The following is a 21,327-nucleotide window of genomic DNA, read 5'->3' as shown; positions in this document are numbered from 1 at the left end:
GTCAGGATGTAATTGTATGATAGAAGAATAAATAAAGAGACAAAAAGAACTCAGATCCTCATGCTTGCAGAGCAAGCATTATTATCCACCAAGTTCTTTCCCCTCCTTGATTCCTTTTTAATTGTAGTAAAATATATATAACACAAAATTTACCGTCTATATTAGTAAACTTCAGATTACTTTAATGAACTATCTGATACAATTAACTTGTGAAGAGAAAGAGGATAACAACTCATAAAAGCTTGGATACTGGAGCTCTCTGTACAACTTGCAAGTGTCTCAGCAGGTTGGACATTCTCCTCTCTTCAACACTCCTTATTGACTGAATAACTCCAGGGAGGGAGGAGCCTATCGACTCTAGTACATTTAAGAGGCTTTCTGATACAGCTGCATTCTTTATTTTCTGGTTTTACTGAGCCTCTCTTTAAAACTTTGAGTCTATAATGAGTCTCTAACCAGAACAGAATGTTTTGATGCCAAAGAAGTTACTTCAAAACAAGGAAAAGAAAGAATAGGATGAAAAAGAGGACAAGAAGACTGTGAAGGGGAGGAGAAGAAGGAAGAGCAAGAGAAAAGAAGGAGCGAGAAGAAGAAGGTGAAAGAGTGGGGAAAGAAGAGCAGGGAAGGAGAATGAAGAGGAGAAGGGAATGAGGGAAGAAAACAGAAGAGGAAGAGGAGGAAGAGGATAATAGAGAGGAGGAAGGTGAGGAAGAAGGGGAGAGTAAAGAGGGAGAAAAGAAGAGGAAGGAGGGGAAGAAGAGGCGGTGAAACCAAAATTGGGATAACTGTAAGTAATCCGAAGAGCAATGCAAAGAGAGACGCTTTCAGACATGAGCACCCACAGGTGTGGAATCCTAATTTGTGAAAGTAAGTGAGCGAGCAAGGCAGCAAACATCATCAACAAAATCAAAGTGTAGGCTATGCATTGTATAGAGTGACCACAGAGGGAGAGGCAGCAAGCGATCAAAATCTCCTCAATGTACTCCTCTTCCTCCCCAACTCAGGTCAGTGAAGAATGGTGCCCAGACCCAGGTAGATGTCCTTTGCACCTACCACCAGGTTCCCACTGGTCTGGGACTGCCTGCCAAATCAGTTTTCTATGACCTAAGCTGGCAGACCCGTGGAATCACCCGGCTGGGTCCTTATTCCCTGGATAAAGACACTCTTTACATCAACGGTGAGCATTTTCCATCTCCATCTCCTGGCCCTCTTGCATGCTAAAAAACTTCCCAGTTCCCAGTTCTTTAGGGAGATATTGGGATTCAAATGCAAGCTTCCACCCCAAAACCCACCTACACCCCAAAAGACTACTCCTTAACAAGTCCCAACTTGAGAGTTTTGAATCCAAACATGAGTGCTGTTGTTATTGCCAATGTGATACTCCAGGTAATTACTTCATAAAACAGTCTTTCTTGGAGAAATAAAGAGGATACACTTGTCTCAAAGCCTGCTTTCTTCTCACTCTTGATACTAGATTAACTTCTCTCCTGGACAGTTTTCTCACACAGGAGATGTAAGAAAAGGGGTCAGTGTATCGAATGACCTAAGCTTCAGACACTACATATCAGCATAAAACCAAGAAAGGACAGCTTCTAAGCTATATGCCCTGTATGGCATGTTCAAATGCAAGACATATCCCTAGAAAAACTGGTCAAAATAGTTCTTCCTTTCCTTTCCTTATTTCTCTCCCATCTTCTTTCTTTCCTTTCCACTTTCCCTTTCCTGCCAGTCCTCCTCTTCCTCTTCCTTTCATTCCCTACCTTCCCTTCCACCTTCCTTCTCCTCTGCTCCCCTCCCCTCCACAACATGTCCTCTCCTGTCCTTCCTAACCTGGAAATCATTCTTAGGAACTTGCATTCGTGTATCACCATTGCCTCATGAAGTAGCTATGTGTTTAATTGCTATAAGCAAATACCTGACATCAACTTATCAGAAGGTTTATTTTAGTTTCCAGTGTAAGGAAATCACTCTCATCATGGCAAGGAAGGTGAGGTACCTGATCACATAGCACCAATAGTCAGGAAGAAAAAAAAAACAAGATAAACGCAAGTCCTCTTATATCTCCTACATATTTAGTCACAGCCCATTATATGGAGCTGCCCACAGTTAAGGTAGACCTTTTAATCACAACCTAATCTAGAAATTCTCTGAGAGACATGCCCAGAAGTTTGTCTCCTAGGTGATTCCAAGACCAGTAAAACTGATCATCGGCATTAACTATTACACACACTTATGGAAGAGAGGAGACAATGTGGACCCCCATTTCTCTTATTTCAACAAGAAGAAAAACTGAGGCAAAGAGAATGAAAGGAACAGGCTCCCACTTTGATATTCTGGTTTACATCCATCCCTTCAATTCTGTCACAGAAGAAACTTAGTTAGAATCCACCTTCATAAACTGTGCTATTTAAATGCATCACTTTGTTGTCCAGTCAACATTTACCAAAATCTACTATAAATCAAATCTTAGCCCTGACACCAGGAACAAATAATTTTCATGTGTACCTTGTCCCATTGTAAATTTCAGTGCAGTAAAGATTGGTTTGTTCATTATTATATGCTTCATTTGGAAATAGAGTACCACAGAGAGTAAGTGCTCAGTAAACAACAGTAGATAATAGAGGTACATTAAAAGGGAAGACAATGGTGTGGATAACTGCATACATAGGAGTATATAAGCATAGATCTCCTGTTGTTCTCTTGCTATTGAATAGTAAGGAAGAGTTAAATCTAATTGAAATAACAAGAAATTGTTCATGATGACATTTAAGTCAGATATGGGCACATGAGTAGATTCTCAGTATACAAAATAAATGTATCATAATGGGGCCCCCATGTACCATGGCATGGTGTATGGGACCGCTATGACCCTTTCACTTATGCATGACTTTTGTTTCCTAGGTTACAATGAACCTGGTCCAGACGTACCTCCTACAAGTATGTGCCTGTATTTTGGCCTATGTATGTCTTCTCATTCAGAAAGAAAGCATACCTCAGAACAAACCAGCCTCCCAAGAGAGGCTAAGGTCTTAGTAGATGAATAATGTTGAGTCTTTAGCCTCTCTTTTGGACCTTCATTCCTCACATTGGATTTCTGAACTTTTCATACTCCTCTGGGTTAAAGGAAGAAGTTTAAACAAGAGTTATAGGAAGGCAGAAGTCATATGTTGACTCTAGTTTATTTCTTCCATGAACAAAAGCTACTGGGCCCCCAGTAAGGACTTCATTCTCAGATTCTAAATGGTAACAGTTACTTAAGAGACTTGGGATAAAAAAATGCCTGCTGAGGAATGTCTTTCTGTATGCTGTGAATATGTGCTGTTCCAATTGGTTAATAATGGACTGCTTTGGCCTATGGCAAGGCAGCTTACAGGCAGGTGGGAAATCCAGAACAGAGACAGGAAAAGGGGAGACACGAGAGAGGAGAGAAGCCATCGTGCTGTCCAGGGAGCAGTATGTAATGGCACACAAGTAAGGTCACAAAACACGTGGCAACATATAGATTAATAGAAATGGGCTGAGTTTAGTTAGAAGAGCTAGCTAGCAAGAAGCTTGAGCCATAGGCCATGGCCATACAGTTTGTAAATAATATTAAGCCTTTGGGCGATTATTTTATAAGAAGCTTCAGGATGCAGGTGGGAGAGATTCGTCCTGACCTGACCCCAGAGTCAGGCAGGACCAGAAAAACCTGCAGGCTACAAATGCCTTTTAAAAATCAGTGACTGGTTCACCTGTCTTTTCAGCTATCCATGATTTCATTTTCCCTAATCATTCCTCTTCTTTGATACCACATTTCTATTCACTCATCTATCTACACATTTTACTGCTCACCTTTTTACAACCTTCTTATGCCTTCTGGTTTTTTCTTTCTATATTCATTCACCTACTTATCCATCCTTTACTTCTGTCCTTTGTTGTTTGTCCTTCATTTCTTTTATCTATTTGCCCATCCATCCATACATCTTCACATCCATCTATGTACTACAGATGCATAAATACTTACAGATATATTCATCTATCCATGAACCATCTATCCACGAATCATCTATCCATGAATCCATCTATCCACCTACCCATGCATTTGTCAATCTATTCTCCCATATATTCACACACTTTCTTTTGTCCAAATGTCTGTGACATTCATTTCCTCTGTCTTGTTTTCACTGTGCATCAATATGCCTCTCCAGCCACCCTGTGAACAACTTAACGACCCATCCATCCATCTTCCTATTTGTCCATTCATCCATCTACCTTCCTATCACGCATTCACACCCTGCATCTGCCTAGTTATCTACCTATGCTCATGCTCATTCATTTATTTGAACTTCCTTCCTTCTGCTTTGCTTCTACCTCCTCAAACACTGTTTTCATCCTTTTTTAATTCTGCTTTGACCTATCATTTTTAGGTTCTTTACAATCACCTCTTCTGTTTTCTGTATTCATATCCACCTATGCTGTTTGCTCAGCCTCTCTTACCACTCTCACTATCTTACTAATTCCATTCACAGGTTTTTCTCATTCCTCTACTCATGTGATTGCTCTTTCCCTTATTCTTGTGGGTGATTTGTCTGACTTGGACCAATGCTAAAAGGGCTTCTCTATCAGGGCACTCTGTCCATGCCTGATGACAGGTTTTTCCACAGCTCCAGAACCAGCCACCACCATCTTGCCCTCCCCATCAACATCTCTACAGCCAGAGTCCAATACAGGTATCTGGGGACCCTTTTATTTCACTAGTTGTCACATGAGAGCTAGGAAGCATCAGATGTGGAGAGCCCAGTGCCAGGTTCATCATTACAAGCACAAAATCAGACTAGCAGTTAAGTTAGATGCCTGCCCTCATGCAAACACCATGTTCATGAAATAAACAGATGATTACAGTACAATGAGAAGTCAGAGGGAGACACAACCGGCATCACAGAGAGGAAGGCTTTATGTAGAAAATGCATATGTAAGTGTTGGATAGTCATGACAGACCATATGGTAGAGAACACGATCTGATCAGAGCAGTATTCCAGCCTTGTCACAAGTAAACACTCAGTTGTAGGTATTTATCTTTCTGTCTTCCTCCAGCTATGTGGCACCACCTGGAAACCTTCACAATCAACTTTACCATCTCCAACCTTCCATATTCAGCAGACATGATCAGTGGCTCAGCCATGTTCAACTCCACTGAGAATGTCCTACAACACCTGGTAAGACCCTCTTTCCTAAACCGCCCCCCCCTACCGATATTCACTTCATCTGCATCCTCCACCCAACTGTTTACTCTCTTTTTTCCTTTCTCATCCACAGCTTGGGCCCTTGTTCCAGAATAGCTCCTTTAACTCAAGTTGCAGACTGACCTCCCTCAGGTGATTCTACTTCCATACAATTGCCTGAGAATAACTATCCCTTCTTTTGATCTTCTGCTGTTTCCCCTTCCTTGGGCCTTCCATCTACATTAGGACTTCCCTTGAATATCTACACTTTTCTCTTTAAGCCCTAAGAAGAATGGGACATTCACAAGTGTGGTTACCACCTGCACCTACCAGCATGACCCTGCACATCCTGGAATGGATACACAGGGTCTATACTCAGAACTGAGCCATCTGAGCCATGGAGTCACCCAACTGGGAAACTACACACTGGAGAAGCATAGCCTCTATGTGAATGGTGAGTATGGTCTGTGGTTTGCTATGTGGTCTCCTCGGGCATCCTTTATTTTATCTATACTCTGAAATGTTCCTAATGGTCTTTATGTAGACCAAATGTTTCTATACTCTTCATTTCTGTCCAAATAATCAAATAGGCACACAAAAAAGCATAGAAGGGTAAGGTAGACTATCACATCATGGACAATGTCAAGGAGGAGAGACATATAAATGCTGGTCTTCAGCTCACTATCTTTTTATCCAACCAGGAATCTAGGCCATAGGGCTGTGCTGTCCAGAGTTAATGTATATCATCCCTCCTGGGTTGACCCAATCTATGAACTCCCTCAACATCATGCTCAGAGTTTGTCTCTTTGTTGATAGTAAATAGTCAGATTGACCATTTATAGCAACCATTATACTCCATGGAGTGTGAAAGATGTTATCTTAGACCTTCATACTTCCCTTTTAACACAGAACAAATTAAGGCACTGGGAATGAAAGGGGCCAACATTTACTTATAAGAAGTGAAGTTTTTAGCTGGTCTGAGTCTTAGTGTCCTGAGTTTATATTTCATCCTTTGGCCATTGAAGACCTATGCATGGTTTCCCTCTCAAAAAATGCACAATTTATATGCCTAAGTTTGTTGCTAAGTCAGCATTTACCAAGAATCTACTGAAAACCAGACCTTGTTCCTGACACCAGAGATGAATAAATTTCATGTTCACCTCATCTGAATGTAATCTATAATGAGGCATATAGTGAGGCACAGCCTCACTATAATATTACTCAGCACAATATTCTTCAACCTTAAGTGGAATAAGATGCATAGCAAATGACCAATGTTATATATTATATATGGGAAATAGGTGGGTAGATAATGGCATAGATGAGAATATATCTTTAGATTTTGAGGTATGAACATAAATCATATGAAAGACTCATTCTGGGAGCATGCTAGAGAGCTGGTAAGGAAGAGTTGGGTATAAATGAAGTATCAGGAAGTTTTTCCTCACGATAATATTTAAGTAAGCTCCTAGCACATTAGTAGACACTTAATAAGTACTCACAAGAACAAGTATCCATTTCCCACATAGATAACAGCATGATGTATGAGACCATTCTGCATCTTGCACTTATACTTGACTTTTGTTTTCTAGGTTATAATGAACTTGGCTCAGACATACTTACTACAAGTAAGTATCAAACCATGCCAACTTGGTCTTGGTCAAGGCTTTGCTCCTCATTTACAAAGGAAGCTTGCCCCAAACACAAGCCAGTCTCCTGAGTGGAGCCAAGGCCTTAGTAGTAGAAAAATGAGCCCCTGGCCTGTTTTTTGCCCTTCAGCCCAAGCATTGGATTTCTGAATTCCCTATACTCCTTCAGCTTAGAGGAAACAATATGAATAAGTGATCATTACTTATAAAAAGGATCATGTCAGATAGTAATTTGTTAATTTCTTCTTTTATTTTTGAGATTATAATATACTTACAACATCTTCCCCTTTGCTTTCTTCCCTCCAAAACCACCTATAAACCTCCTTTCTCTTTTCAAATCCATGGCCTTTTTCTTTTCATTATTTGCTGTTACTTGCATAGATGTATATTTATATACAAATATATTCCTAAATATAACCTGCGCAGTCTGTATAATGTTACTTGTACCTATGTTTTCAGGACTGACTGTTAGATATTGGATAATCAGTTGGTGTGCTCTTTCCTAGGGAAGACTATTTTTCCCACTCTCATCATTCCTTGGCTGCCTGTAGTTCCTTGGGTAGGGTTAAGAACTCATGGGCTTTTTTCTCATTCAATTTGGCATGTCTGTTGTTGTTGTCCTTGTTCAGCTTATGTTTATGCAGTCATGCTGGTGAGACTTTATGAGGATAGCTTCTGGCATTACTGGAATACATAGTTTCATACCAAACTCCCTAATACTCTGGCTCTTGCAAACTTTCCCCTGACTCTCCTGCAATGTTTCTAGAGCCTTGGCTGCAAGAGTTATTTTATAGATGTATCCAATGTCATTGGCACTCAGCTTCACCAATCTGCATTTTGATTGGTTGGGGGTTACTGTAATGGTCTCTGTGTGCTGCAAAGAGAAGTTTTCTTGGTGAGGGATAAGGACTACATTTTAAATAGAAATTCTTTAATTTATGTCTACTATAACCCGAACTACTATAGTCTTAAACAGGGGCTTCATTGTCAAGTTATGCACTGTGATTGCTGTAGTTGTTGTTGTTTTTACCTTTAGGTTCTTTTGCTCTTTTGGGTGCCTGCCACCAAGCTTCCAAATACATACATGGACAGAGGCTTATTCTTACTTATAAATGCCCAGCCTTAGCTTGGCTTATTTCTAGCTAACATTTCTTAAATGTATCTTTTGTCTCGGGGTTTTACCTTTCTCTGTTTCCATATATTTCTATATCTTTTCTGTTCTTCGTACTCCATGTCTGTCTGTGTTGCTGGGTGGCTGGTCCCTTCTTTTCTCAATCCTTCCTCCTTGATCCTCCTCTCCTTCTATTTGTTTTCTTTGCCTGCAGCCCCACATATCCTTTCTCCTGCTGCTCAACTATTTATTAGACCATAAGATGTTTTAGACAAAGTAACATAGCTTCACAGAGCTAAACAAATGCAACATAAAAGAATGCAAGACATTTTTGCATCATTTTAAACAAATGGTCCACAGCATAAACAAATATAACACATCTTAAAATAATATTCTACAACAGATTGCTACTCAAGTTGTTTTGGCTAACATACTACAGTTTCATTTTATGTCCCAATCACCTACATTTTACTGCAACTGTTCTTCCATTTTTATAATTAGTCCTAGGACACCTCATTTACATCCAATCAATCTACTAATTTTCCTGATAATTTTGTTACTTACTTTTCATGTTCATTATTCCTCTTTTCTGCCTTTGTTCATACTTCCATTCATTCTCAGTTATCTACCATGCATGCAATTATCCATTTATCCATCAACCCACCAACTTATCCATACATCTAACAACATATACATGTATACATCCACTCACCTACCTACCTATCAATCTATCAATGAATTAAACCAATTAAATTCTCATCCACTCATCACTGTATGTATACTTATATCCACCTATTTAATTTTAGTTTATTTACTTGAATTTTTCTCCTTTGTTCTTTCCCCTATGTATCATCCACATATCCATACATTCATCCCTACATCCATCCACACACATATCCATTCATTCCTCCCCATGTACCCACTCACTCACCTCATGCTTAACCCAGTCTGTCCATCCATCCATGCATGCACCAACTCACCCATTCAAGCACAAATTCACCCACCTGTTCACTCATCCAATTATGATATTCATTCAATTATTTGTTCTAGTCTCCATAGCTCCCATTTCTCATGTTTTTATTCCTCTTGAAATATGTTTTGAGCCATTTATCACTTTCTTATCTGGCTTCAAATTGATGAACTACTCTTGATTTTCATTGTTTTGAATACATTTCATTCAGAAACTTAGTTCCCCCTCCGCTCAAACAGTCACTCTTGTTTATGGTCCATTTGTCAATGGTTGGTCTGGCTTGAACAACTTCTGTAAGAGCTTCCTTGACTGTATGTGGGCTCTGTTTATCACTGCTAACAGCCTTTTCCACAGCTCCTGAGCCAAGCACCACCATCCTGCCTTTTATACTGACATCTGTGCTACCAGAATCCACCACAGGTATTTGGGGAAGCCTTTTCCTATATTTGATGAACAACCCTGTCCCACACTTCCACCTCCTGACTGACATGAGACCTAGGAAGCCATGATGTGAGGATCCAGTGCCAGTAGCATTATTACAGTAATAAGATTTGACCAGCATTTCAGTCAGATGCCTGCCCTCATGCAGCTACCAGGCTTCTGAGATGAATAGACTAGGACAGTACAACGAGGGATTCTTGTGAAGTGAGAGGCACCTGACACAATATAAGTGTGTGGGGGCCTTCTAGAGAAAACTCCACCTGAACTGAATCTCCCAGGATGAAAAAAATAATAGATAAATTGTCATGATTTTTTGCTGTGAAGGAAGATAGGCTCAGTGGCCATCAAGAGCAAGTGAGTGGAGAGACTAGAGGAATTTGGTTTTCTTGAAGCATGAAGCTCAGCTTCCAGTGATGGCTCTCCATGTCCACCTCAGGACCCAAAAGGCCATAGTGTTAGGCACAGAATTGATAAGTAACTGAATCTGGGAATCATAAGAAACCACATTAAAGGAATCTTGAGTATCAAACCAAGAAACATGAACTTGACACTGAAACTTCAAAGGGAGCCATAGGTGGTAAGAGCACTGGGGGGTATCCTCGTGAGTTTTTCCTTTCAACAATACCTTTCTTGTGTTCATCATAGAAAAATCCACTTATATGGAACACACAGTGAATCTTGTAGGGAAATAGTCTGGATATGAGAAGATAAGGCCTGATCTGTTATGGAAAAGGAGATAGCACATATGAAGAACATTCTGAATAGGGGATTGGTATGACATGGAGACGAGATGATCATCTCTGACTTGGATGTGTACAATGACAGATGGTGGCAAACTGGGACATAAAACTTGATAAATATAGGAATCTAGTGTAGTATCAGGCAAACTCTCAGTTATAGATATCTCTTTCTGTCTTACTACAGCTGTGGAGCATCATCTGAAGACTTTCACAATCAATTTTACCATCTCTAATCTTCCATATTCAGAAGATATGAACTATAGTTCAGCCATGTTCAATTCCACTGAGAGTATTCTACAGCACTTGGTGAGACCCTCATCCTGGAACCTCCTTGTAGGACAAACTTCCTGTATATCCTGCGTCCAACACTTTTCTCTTTTTCGTTTTTCCTTCCTCTGTAGCTTAGACCCTTGTTCCAGAATATATTCTTCAACTCAAGCTGCAGACTGACTTCCCTCAGGTGAGTTTACTTCCTTATTTTCCAGAAATGACTTACCTATTTTGACCCTTCTGCTGTTTCCTCCTTCCCTGGGACTCTCACCCACATTAAGATATCTATAGAGTGATATCTTACTCTTTTCAGACCTGAGAAGAATCAAAATTCCACTAGTGTAAATGTCATTTGCTCCTACCAACATGATTCTGCACATCCTGGGATGCACACACAGGAGATGTATTCAGAGCTGAGCCATCTGACCCATGGAGTCACTCAGCTGGGCAATTATACATTGGACAAAGACAGTCTCTATGTGAATGGTGAGCATGGTCTGTGTTTTCCTATGGGATGTCTTCAGCCACTCTTTATTTTCCTAGCCTTTTCAAAGTCAGTGATCTCTTTCTAGACTAGTTGCTTCTATGTTCTTAGATTCTTCTTCAGAGAAGTTGAGAAGCACCCATAAATAGCATTTCAGGAAAGTAGATATACCTGGCCATACTATGTCCCAAGTCAGGAAGAAGATGAGTATAAATACTGGCCTTAATCTCTCTTTCTATTTCTTTTATGGTTCAGGAGCTTTGTCCATATGATAGAGCTACCAAGAATTAGGGTAGAGCTATGTACTTCATTTAAACTAATCCCAAACCCTCCTCACAGAATGCCCAGAGCTTTGTCTTCTTGGTGATTCTATGTCTTATCAGTTTACAATCAGTATTTACCACTGCGTAGCATGATGTTTATCCAAGTTACTCTCATTTTAACACAGAGACAAACTAAAGCACATGTAGGTAAATGGACCTTCCAACTGTAACATAAATTTGTCTGGATATGAATTCTAATGTTTCATGTTTAAATTTGGTCCTTTAACTTGGCCATTGCAAGGACTCATGCAGGATTTTTCTATCTAATAACATATAATTTAAATTCATCATTGTATTGTTCACTCAGCATTTTTCAAATATTCATTATAATGCAGACATTATGGTTGACACTAGGAACAAATAAGTTAAGTTATATGCAGACTTTGTCTCGGTGTAAATTGTAGTGGAGCATGGAGTGTTTAGTTCAATTCTACATTCTTCAAGTAGAAATGCCACACCAAACATGACAACTTCCCAATAAATATGTGTCATATGAATATAGAGAGAGTGTAGAGAGTGGAAAGGATGATGGTATAAGTGGATGTATATAAATATGGGAGTGATACATGAAAATAAAGCATATAGACACACTTTGGGGAGCATAATTGAGATTGAGTAGGGAACAGTTAAATGAGTTGAAACACCAGAACATTCTTCAGTCAGATCATAGAACATCAGTAGATGCTCAGTCCGTGTATAAAGTGATACACATCTACACTTATTTGTGTTTTTTGCTTTTCTAGGTTACAGTGGAACTGGTACAGAAGAATCAACCACAAGTAAGTATCAGTTTAGCCTGACTTGGGTCTTGATCCATGCTTTTCTCCTCATTTCTAAAGGAAGCTTGTCCTAAACAAGTCAGTCTCTGGAGAGTGGTCAAAGTTTCAGGGGAAAGAAGATGCAGAGCTGGTGGCTTCTTTTTGGGACTGAAGCCCTAGTGTTGGATTTCTGAATTTTCCTCAATCCTCTGAATCAGAAGAAGAAATTTGAACAATTGTTTCATATGGTGTTATTAAGCTAAATTAATTCAGAGACTGATTTATGTTACCTAAAACAAATGCTGTTGAGGATGTAGTAGAGGCTTCACTGTTAAGTAGCAAATTTTGATGTCTACTAAAGTGTTTGGACAAAATAGCCCACTCATTCAGTATCCCACTCATCTATCTTTCCAGCTGTCTATTCTTTCATTTGCTAGTTACTGTTCCTCCAGAAACACATTTTTAATCATCCATCCATCCATCCATCCATTATCCTTTCCATTATACTGTATTTCTTCATTTCTTCTATCAGTCCTTCTCTAGTCATCTGTCTAGCCATTCATCCATCCCCTGTTTATTCACCTACTCATACTCCTCTCCATTTGCTAGCTTGTCCTTTATTTCTTTGATATTTACCTCTTTTACACACACACACACACACACACACACACACACACACACACACACACACACATCTACCCAGTCATCCATCCATTATCCCCCTACATACCTATCCATTCATATACCCACCCACCATGCAACCACCCACCCATGTATTCAGTATCTTGACATATGTCAACTCATTCAACTATCTACCTATCTACATTCTCATATGTATTGGTCAGATTATCAATTCCTTTTCTCTTTCTTTCTTTGTGCATCTATCTAGCCATACGTACCTGTATCCATCCATTCATCACCTATTCATTCATCCATCCATTCAGTCATCAACTCATCCATCCACCCATTTACCACCAGACCCATCCACCAATATGTCTATCCACCCACCTATTCATTCACTTACTTACCCCAACAAAAATCTATCTATTCATGTACTTCCCCACCATCCATCATGTTCATTTACTTACATGTTATTTGTTCCCTCTTTCCTTCCTTCCATTTCTCCAGATACTTATTATTCTTCAATTTCGGGTTGACCCTTCATCTATCCATTCTTCTTTCTACTTATCTACTTACCAATTCAATTACTGTCTTCCAATTAATTTATCCTCTCTTCTCAGTCTTTCTCCAGCCAACCACTCTCATTATCTGAGTTAATTTTATTCACAGGCTTTTCCAACATTACTGCCATTCACTCTTTTTTGTATTATCTACCTATGAATGGTTTGGTCTGCTTTGGACTACTGCTGCATGGGCTTCTCTAACTACCTGGGGATTTTCTCAACCCTGATGACATTCCTTTCCACAGATCCTGAATTGGCCACTACCATACTGCCTTCTCCATCAATATCTGTGCAAACAGAATCCACCACAGGTATCAAAGGACCTGTTTCTATCATTATAAGATAGCCTGTCCCACAGTTCTGATTTCTATATGGGATCTAGACACAAGAATATGAAGAACCTAGTTCCATAGCCATCATTACAGACACAAAGATTATAGTAGCAATTCAATCAGTAGCCAAGCTTTATACAACCACCAGTATTGCAAGATGAACAGACCATTGCAGTGCAGTGAGAAATTTGGTATGTGCAGCAGCTCACATAATACATAGAGAAAGGGGTTTTCTAGAGACAGTTCAATGTGATCTGAATCTCTCATGCTGAGTAGGAGTGGTCTAAATAAATAGGACATAAAGTGTTGCTGGAAATGATATCAACAACATGGGCTCATTGACTTAGAAAAACATAGTATAATGGGATAAATGAGAGGAATTTGGCATCCATGGAGCATAAAGTTCATCGCCTAATATAGCCTTTGCATTTTTAGTCCAAAGCCCATAAAGACAGGATGGTAGGTCCAGATTGATGAATAACCAAAGCTAAAATGACATGAGAAACTAGATTGGAAAGGGCCCTGAGTTACAAATCAAAACACTCAAACTGAACCCTGAAACTGCACAATGATCTATGAGTTGTAGGAGCAAGAGGGCAGTCCCAGTTAGACTTTCTTTTCAGAACACTCTTCTAAAGTTCAGTGTAGAAAAAGTCCCTTAGACAGTATATCCTATGAGTCTGGTAGGGTTATAGTGTGGATAAGAGAAGATATGATTATGATAGGAAATTACACATGAATTATGTTAGGAACATTCAGAAAGGTGAATTAATGTGGCACAGAGATGAGATATTAAGGTTGTGTGTATGGTGAGAATGATGATAAGATACAAGGAGATATTACTTGATGAGTATAGGATTCTAGTCTAGCCCCAGACAAATTCTTAGTCATATCTCTTCCCAATTCGTTCAGCTGTGGGGCATCATATGAAGACTGTCACAGTGAGTTTCATCATTTCCAACCTTCCATATTCAGCAAGTATGAACAATGGCTCAGCTGTGTTCAATTCCACTGAGACTCTCCTGAAGAACCTGGTAAGACCCTCATTCCAGTAGCTTCCATTTGGATAAGTCATATCATCTACTCTATCCAAATTTTATTTCCATTATTTTCCTTGCTTTTCTCCCCAGTTGGAACCCTTGCTCCATAACGTTTTTTTCAACTCAAGTTGCAGACTAGATTCCCTCAGGTGAGTCCACTTTCTGCCCATTTGCCAGATATCTATTATTGTTGCCCCCCACTTGCTCCTTCCTCTTTCTGTTTCCTATCTGCATTATACCTTTTCTAAAATCTCTATACTCCTTGCCTTCTAGGGCTGAGAAGAATGGAACAGCCACTGGTGTGGATGCTATCTGCACCTACCACCAAGACCCTTCACTTCCTGGGATGGATACTCAGGGACTGTACTCAAAACTGAGCAACATGACACATGGAATAACCCAGTTGAGCAACTATACACTGGACAAAGAGAGTCTATATGTCAATGGTGAGCATAAACTGTGGTTTGTTGTGGAGGAAGTTGAGGCATCCTTTATTTTTTTCTACCTCTATCAATAGTATTGATAGTATTGTCTAGACCAGTTTGGTCTATCTTCTTAGCATTTTGTTTCAAAAATTCAAGAAGCACACATGAATAGCCTGGCAAGGAGGTATGGATGTATGGTCATATTGTATACAAAATCGGTAAGTAGAAGGGTATGAATACATTTGCTGAGCTTCCTTTCTAACTCTTCTTAGATCCAAGAATGTATCCCAAAGATTATGGTACCCATATTTATTTATGCTTACTCTTTCCATCCTAACTAACAAGATATAGAAAATTGATTGCAGATGTGTCCAGAGAATTTAAGTTCAATGACTCTATGTCTTGTCAATTGCCAAGCTACTTTAACTATAAAACCCTATGAAGTGGACAAGAAGATACAATGTATCTACATTACTCTGAATTTAAAAAAGAAAGCAAACAAACTACAGAGCTACAAAGGGACTTGCCCTTCCTACACTGAGTTTTGTCCAATCAAAATGCTGACATGCAACTTTTTATACCCAATCTGTTACATCAAGCCATTGCAAGGATTTGTGTACAATTACCAGCCTCTTTCCATTTTCCATTCTGCATTTACTATAAACCATACCATATGCCTGATACAAAGAACCAGTAACTTTCATCTGTACCTTTTCCTAATGTGAACTGCAGTGGGGGGCACACACTGTGTTTTATTTTTTATTTGTGTCTGTTTGTACTATATACTTCCATTGGAAATGGAATACTACCCATAGTAAATGCTCAATAAGAATATAAGATAGTTCTCTGTTAGAAATATAAGTTAGGATAAAAAGTGAATCAGGTACATTTTGGACTTACCAAAATAGGATAGACAATGGAATATTTTCTCTGAGTTTGTCAAATACAAATGGATTAGACATTGTTGAGGTATTAATTGATTGTATATATTGTATATAGTTATTTTACTTATGAATATAATTTTTCTTATATTAGTTATAACTTTTTTCTTTTTATTAGAATAAAAAGGGTGAAATGTGGTGATATTTTATTTGGGATGAAATGTGATATTTTATTTGTATGTTAATAAATAAAATTGCCTGGAGATCAGAGATCAAATATCCATTAAGCAAAAGTTTGGCAGTGGTAGCACATGCCCATAATCCAATCACATGGCAGGCCGAGTCTCTATGTGGTCAAGGACATAGCCAAGGATGGTGACACGAGCCTTTAATCCCAGTACCAACCACAGAAACCCGGAGGTCTGTATAGACAGGCATTGACGACGAAGTGGTGTGACTGGGCTTAGAGCCAATGAGAAGGGAGAACAGACAGGCAATAAAAACACAAGTCAGGCAGGAAGAAATCTCTCTCTCTGGGGAAGCTACTACTGGTGGTAAGCTAAAGCTAGTCGTGGCTATTGCTCTGATATCTTTGGCTATTTCCTCTGTAAAAAAAAAAAAGAATATATATTCTAAATGGATATATAGTGGCAGAATATAAGGAAAGATAATGGTGTGTATTGATGAATACATAATATGGTGGAAGTGAGGTGTGAAAATATGTTTTGTAAGAACCAATTGGGAACATGATAGAGGTATGGGAAGAAATTGGTTTAGTTAAAATACCAGGAAATTCTTTTCCAGGATGATTTGTCAGATCTTATAACATGAATATATGTTCACTAATCTATGTAAGGGTGGTGTGGTGCCATATGGGCCAAAGCATGCTGAATCTTTTCCTATGCTTTCCTGTCCTCTATTATGTCTTCTGTTTTCTAGGTTATAATAAACCTGCTCCAGAAGAACATCCTACAAGTAAGTACCAATTCAGCCCAACCTAGGTCTTGGTCCATACTTTTCTCCTCATTTCCAAAGGAAAATTGACCCAAATGCAAGCCAGTGTCTTCAGAAAGGCCAACTTCTCAATGGGAGAAAGATGCAAAGCCACTGGTCTCTTCTTGAAACTGCAGCTCTCATGTTGGTTCTGAATTTTCCATATTCTTCTTGGTTGGAGAATTATATTTGTAAAAGTATAACCTATAGAATTATAGGACTTAGTTTAGATGGTTACTGTGTGATTTATGTTTCCTAAAAAGAAGAGTACCCATCAGGGGCTTTATTATCAAGCTGCAAATTCAGATGACTATTTTAGTGTTTTAACTGAAATTGCTTTCTCTCTTGTATTTGTTCTAGTTTTAATTAGTTCTTTTATTAGTTTAGTTTTTTTATTTTTATTTTTATTTTTATTAGTTCTTTTAAATTTTTATGAAATATATTTTGATCATGTTTTCCTCTCCCATCATTGCTCTCACGTCCTCCTCACTTCCCTACTCACCCAAATTCCTTTTCTTCCTCTCTTTTTCAGTTTCTCTGTCTCCCTCAATGTACTTAAAATACAAAAATGAAAATCCAAACAAATAAGAAAACAAACAAAAAAGCAATATTAAATAAGTTCAGTAACTAGAAATTGAAACAAAAATCTCATACCAAATTAAAAAATGAAAAAAATGATGTCTGTTTTATGTTCTCTAACTATTTCTGAGCATGAGTCCAACTCTGAGTGTGTTTGATATAACCAGTGACACTCCGCTGAAGAAAACTGATTTTCCCTTTCTTAGCAGGTATAAATTGCAAGTAGCTTCTTCTTCTTCTTCTTCTTCTTCTTCTTCTTCTTCTTCTTCTTCTTCTTCTTCTTCTTCTTCAGTTTTTCAAGACAGAGTTTCTCTGTGTAACTCTGGCTGTCCTGGAACTCGCTCTGTAGACCAGGCTAGCTTCAAACTCACAGAGATCCGCCTGCCTCAGCCTCCCAAGTCCTGGGAATAAAGACGTGTGCCACTACCGCCCTGCACAAATAGCTTCTTGACTGGGGGTGGAACTTTGTGTCCTCTTCGCTTTCTCAGTGCTGTAATTTTGTCTGTTTTAAACTTATACAGTTCAAACATTCAACAATGACAATCCTTTCCACAGCTCCTGAGACATCCACCACTATCCTACCATCCACCACTACATCTCAGCAGCCAGAACCTGACACAGGTATATCGGGATCCCATTAACTGCCTTTGGTTAGATCCCTGTCCCACACCTCCACCATCTGTCTTCCAGATAGAGCTAGGACACCTATATATGAAGATCCTAGTGTCAGGGTCATTTTCATATGCACAAGGATCAGACTAATAATCCAACCAGGTACTTGCTCACATTCAGCCAAAAGGCATGTGAGACAAATAGACTACTGCAATACTTTAGATATTTGTGGGGTTGGAAGTATGGAGGTAACAGGTGTATAACATAATGTAGAAAGGAGAAGGCTTTCTGAGGAAAATTCTGAACTGAATCTCTCAGGATGAGTAGGAGTCATCCAGATAAATGAAGCATGAAATGTTCCAGGAAGTAAGGATTTCAATAAGAGGGCTCAGTGACCACGTAGAATTGAGAGGATTTTGGTTTCTATGAATCATATTGCTCAACTCCCAGTGCAGCCACTCTGTGTCCTGCTTAGCACCTACTAGGTCAATTGGGAGGCTCAAGATAGATGAATAAACGAGAATGGAAGTCAGTGAAAGCTGCTGTGGGATGCCGTCTGTTGCTGTGATAAATGTGGTAGTCTAAAGGAACTTGGGGAAGTACGAGTTTATTTCAACTTATAGTTCCATGTTACAGTCTGTACTTAAGGGAAGCCAAATAAGAACTCAAGGCAGAAAGCTAGAGAGAGGACTTAAAGCAGATCATTGGGGAACTTTGTGTACTGGCTTGCTTTCAGGCTCATATCAGATAGCTTTCTTATACTTCCCAAGCCCACCTGCCTGGTGGTGGTGCTGCTCATAGTTGACTGGGTCTCCTACATCAAGTAGTAATCAAGGTGATGCCCCATAGACAAGCCCACAGGTCAGTATGACGGGTACAATTCTTCAATATTTCTTCCCAAGTGTGATGACTTGAAAACAAATATTAGTCACCACAAGTGTCAAATTTTCAAGCTTGTACTTGCCCCTGAAAGCACACATAGAACGATGGGTAGTAATGGACTCTGAATCATCCTAGTAAGAGTTTTCATTTCAGAAAGACACTGCTAGTGCTCAGGATAGAGAACATCTTTAGATAGAGCATTCATTGAGTCTGAAGGAAAAACATTCTAGTCGTAAGAACTAAGCTAGAATGAACAGATAATTAATGTGAGGAACATTCAGAAAAGGCCGTTTTTGTGATGTAGAGTTAATAAGATGTGTAGTTTCTGACCTGAATGGATACTTTGGGATATGGTTAGAGACTTGAAGTGAAGACAAGCTGATGAGAACAGGATTCTACTCTGGTATCAAGCAATTCTCAGTGGTATCTCTTCTCTTCATGCAGCTATGGGGCACCATCTGGAGATCCTAACAATCAACTTCACCATAACCAATCTTCCATATTCATCAAATATGAGCAATGGCTCAGCTGTGTTCAGCTCAACTGAGAGTGTCCTGCAGTACCTGGTGAGAACCTTATCCAAGCAGTCTGGGGGAGATAAATCCCATATGACCTCTTTTCAATGCCTGTTTTCATTTCCCTCCTCCTTCACCATCCACAGCTTGGACACTTGTTCCAAAATGATTCCTTCAACTCAACCTGCAGTTTGGATTCCCTCAGGTGAGGCTACTTTCTGACCATTGGCCAGGAATGACCATTGCTTATTGTTACCGTTCTCATTCCTAGTTCTTCCCTCTGGTTCTGATCTTCATTATGACTTTTCTGAAATCTCCACACTCCTCTCTCTCTCTAGGCCTAAAAGAAATGGAACAGCCACTGGTGTGGATGCCATCTGCACCTACCACCATGACCCTTCACATCCTGGGATGGACATTCAAGGACTGTACTCAGAGCTGAAAAATCTGACCCAGGGAATCACCCAGCTGGGCAACTATTCACTGGACAAGGACAGTTTATATGTCAATGGTAAATTTCTTTGTGGTTTGCTGTGAATGTCCCCCAAGCATCCTGTATTTTTTCTCTCTCTTTGGCAATAGTATTGATAGTACTGTCTAGACCAGATTATTGTATGTTCTTATCACCTTTTTTCAAAATTCAAGAAGCACACACAAATAGCCTGGTAAGAAGGTTTGCCCTATGTTCATTATTGTGTGGAAAGTCATCAAGCAAAGGGATAGAAATACATTTTCTAAGCTTCATTTCTACTTCTTCTTGAATCCAGGAATGTATCCCAATGTTTTTGACCCCTACATTAATTTACACTGGGTGTTTCCATCCTAACTAATCAGATAAAGAAACTTGCTTGCTAGTATGTTGAGAGAATTATCAGTTCAATGTCTCTATGTCTTGTCAAAGCCACTTTAACCATAATACCCCTTGAAGTTGGCAAGAAGATATAATGTATCTATATTACTCTAAATTTTAAAAAAGAAAGCAAACAAAGCGCAGAGCTGCAAAGGGATTTGCCTTTCCTACACCGAATTTTGACCAATCAAAATTTTGACATGCAGCATTTTATATCCAATGTGTTTCACTAAGCCATTGCTAGTATTTGTGTACAATATTCAGCCTCTTTTCATTTTCTGTTCAGCATTTACTATAAACCATACCTTGTAAAAGAACAACAGCTTTCATCTGTACCTTTTCCTAATGTGAACTGCAGTGGAGGGAGACATACCCTTTGTTTTATTTATTTATTTTTGTCCCTTCATACTATATACTTCAGTTGAAAATGGAATATTATGCACAGTAACTGCTCAATGAGGATCTTCTTGATGAATATATAATGGTAGAGTAAAAAGAAAAAGAATGGTGTATATTGATGCTTAATATTGTGGAAGTGAGGTGTGAGAATATATTTTGTAAAAACTTATTGCAACATGCTAGAGGTGTGGGAAGAGATGGGTACAGTTGAAATACCAGGTAATTTTTCTCCAGTATGATTTGTCAGATCTTATAACATGAATTGATGTTCACTAATGTATATAAGGGCAATGTTGTGTCATATGGACGAAAGCATGCTGAATCCTTTCCTGTGCTCTCCCTTCCTCTTACCTGTTTTCTATTTTCTAGGTTATAGTAAACCTGCTCCGGAAGAACATCCTACAAGTAAGTACCAATTCAGCCCAACCTAGGTCTTGGTCCATACTTTTCTCCTCATTTCCAAAGGAAAATTGACCCAAATGCAAGCCAGTGTCTTCAGAGAGGCCAACTTCTCAATGGAAGGAAGATGCAGAGCCACTGGTCTCTTCTTGAAACTGCAGCTCTCATGTTAGTTCTGAATTTTCCATATTCTTCTTGGTTGGAGAATTGTATTTGTAAAAGTGTAACCTATAGAATTATAGGACTTAGTTTAGATTGTTACTGTGTAATTTACATCTCCTAAAAAGAA

General features: G+C 39.1%; 1 protein-coding gene across 1 annotated transcript in view; it reads left to right on the top strand.

Annotated features, from left to right (window-relative positions):
• Positions 1-21,327, top strand: part of Muc16 (mucin 16, cell surface associated) — a 188,228-nt gene that overhangs the window by 130,413 nt on the left and 36,488 nt on the right. Inside the window, exons 54-69 of the mRNA XM_052726120.1 lie at positions 1,005-1,177; positions 2,902-2,937; positions 4,644-4,709; positions 5,074-5,195; positions 5,296-5,354; positions 5,483-5,655; positions 6,794-6,829; positions 9,286-9,351; positions 10,297-10,418; positions 10,514-10,572; positions 10,696-10,868; positions 11,933-11,968; positions 13,377-13,442; positions 14,376-14,497; positions 14,594-14,652; positions 19,729-19,901. Of these exons, the coding sequence (XP_052582080.1) occupies positions 1,005-1,177; positions 2,902-2,937; positions 4,644-4,709; positions 5,074-5,195; positions 5,296-5,354; positions 5,483-5,655; positions 6,794-6,829; positions 9,286-9,351; positions 10,297-10,418; positions 10,514-10,572; positions 10,696-10,868; positions 11,933-11,968; positions 13,377-13,442; positions 14,376-14,497; positions 14,594-14,652; positions 19,729-19,901 (1,541 nt within the window). The remainder of the gene's footprint in view (positions 1-1,004; positions 1,178-2,901; positions 2,938-4,643; positions 4,710-5,073; positions 5,196-5,295; positions 5,355-5,482; positions 5,656-6,793; positions 6,830-9,285; positions 9,352-10,296; positions 10,419-10,513; positions 10,573-10,695; positions 10,869-11,932; positions 11,969-13,376; positions 13,443-14,375; positions 14,498-14,593; positions 14,653-19,728; positions 19,902-21,327) is intronic.

The sequence above is a fragment of the Peromyscus californicus genome, unplaced genomic scaffold, assembly GCF_007827085.1.
Source record: "Peromyscus californicus insignis strain IS unplaced genomic scaffold, ASM782708v3 Scaffold_11__1_contigs__length_118956290, whole genome shotgun sequence".
Classification (NCBI taxonomy): Eukaryota; Metazoa; Chordata; class Mammalia; order Rodentia; family Cricetidae; genus Peromyscus; species Peromyscus californicus.
This window is presented reverse-complemented; position numbering and strand designations above follow the sequence as displayed.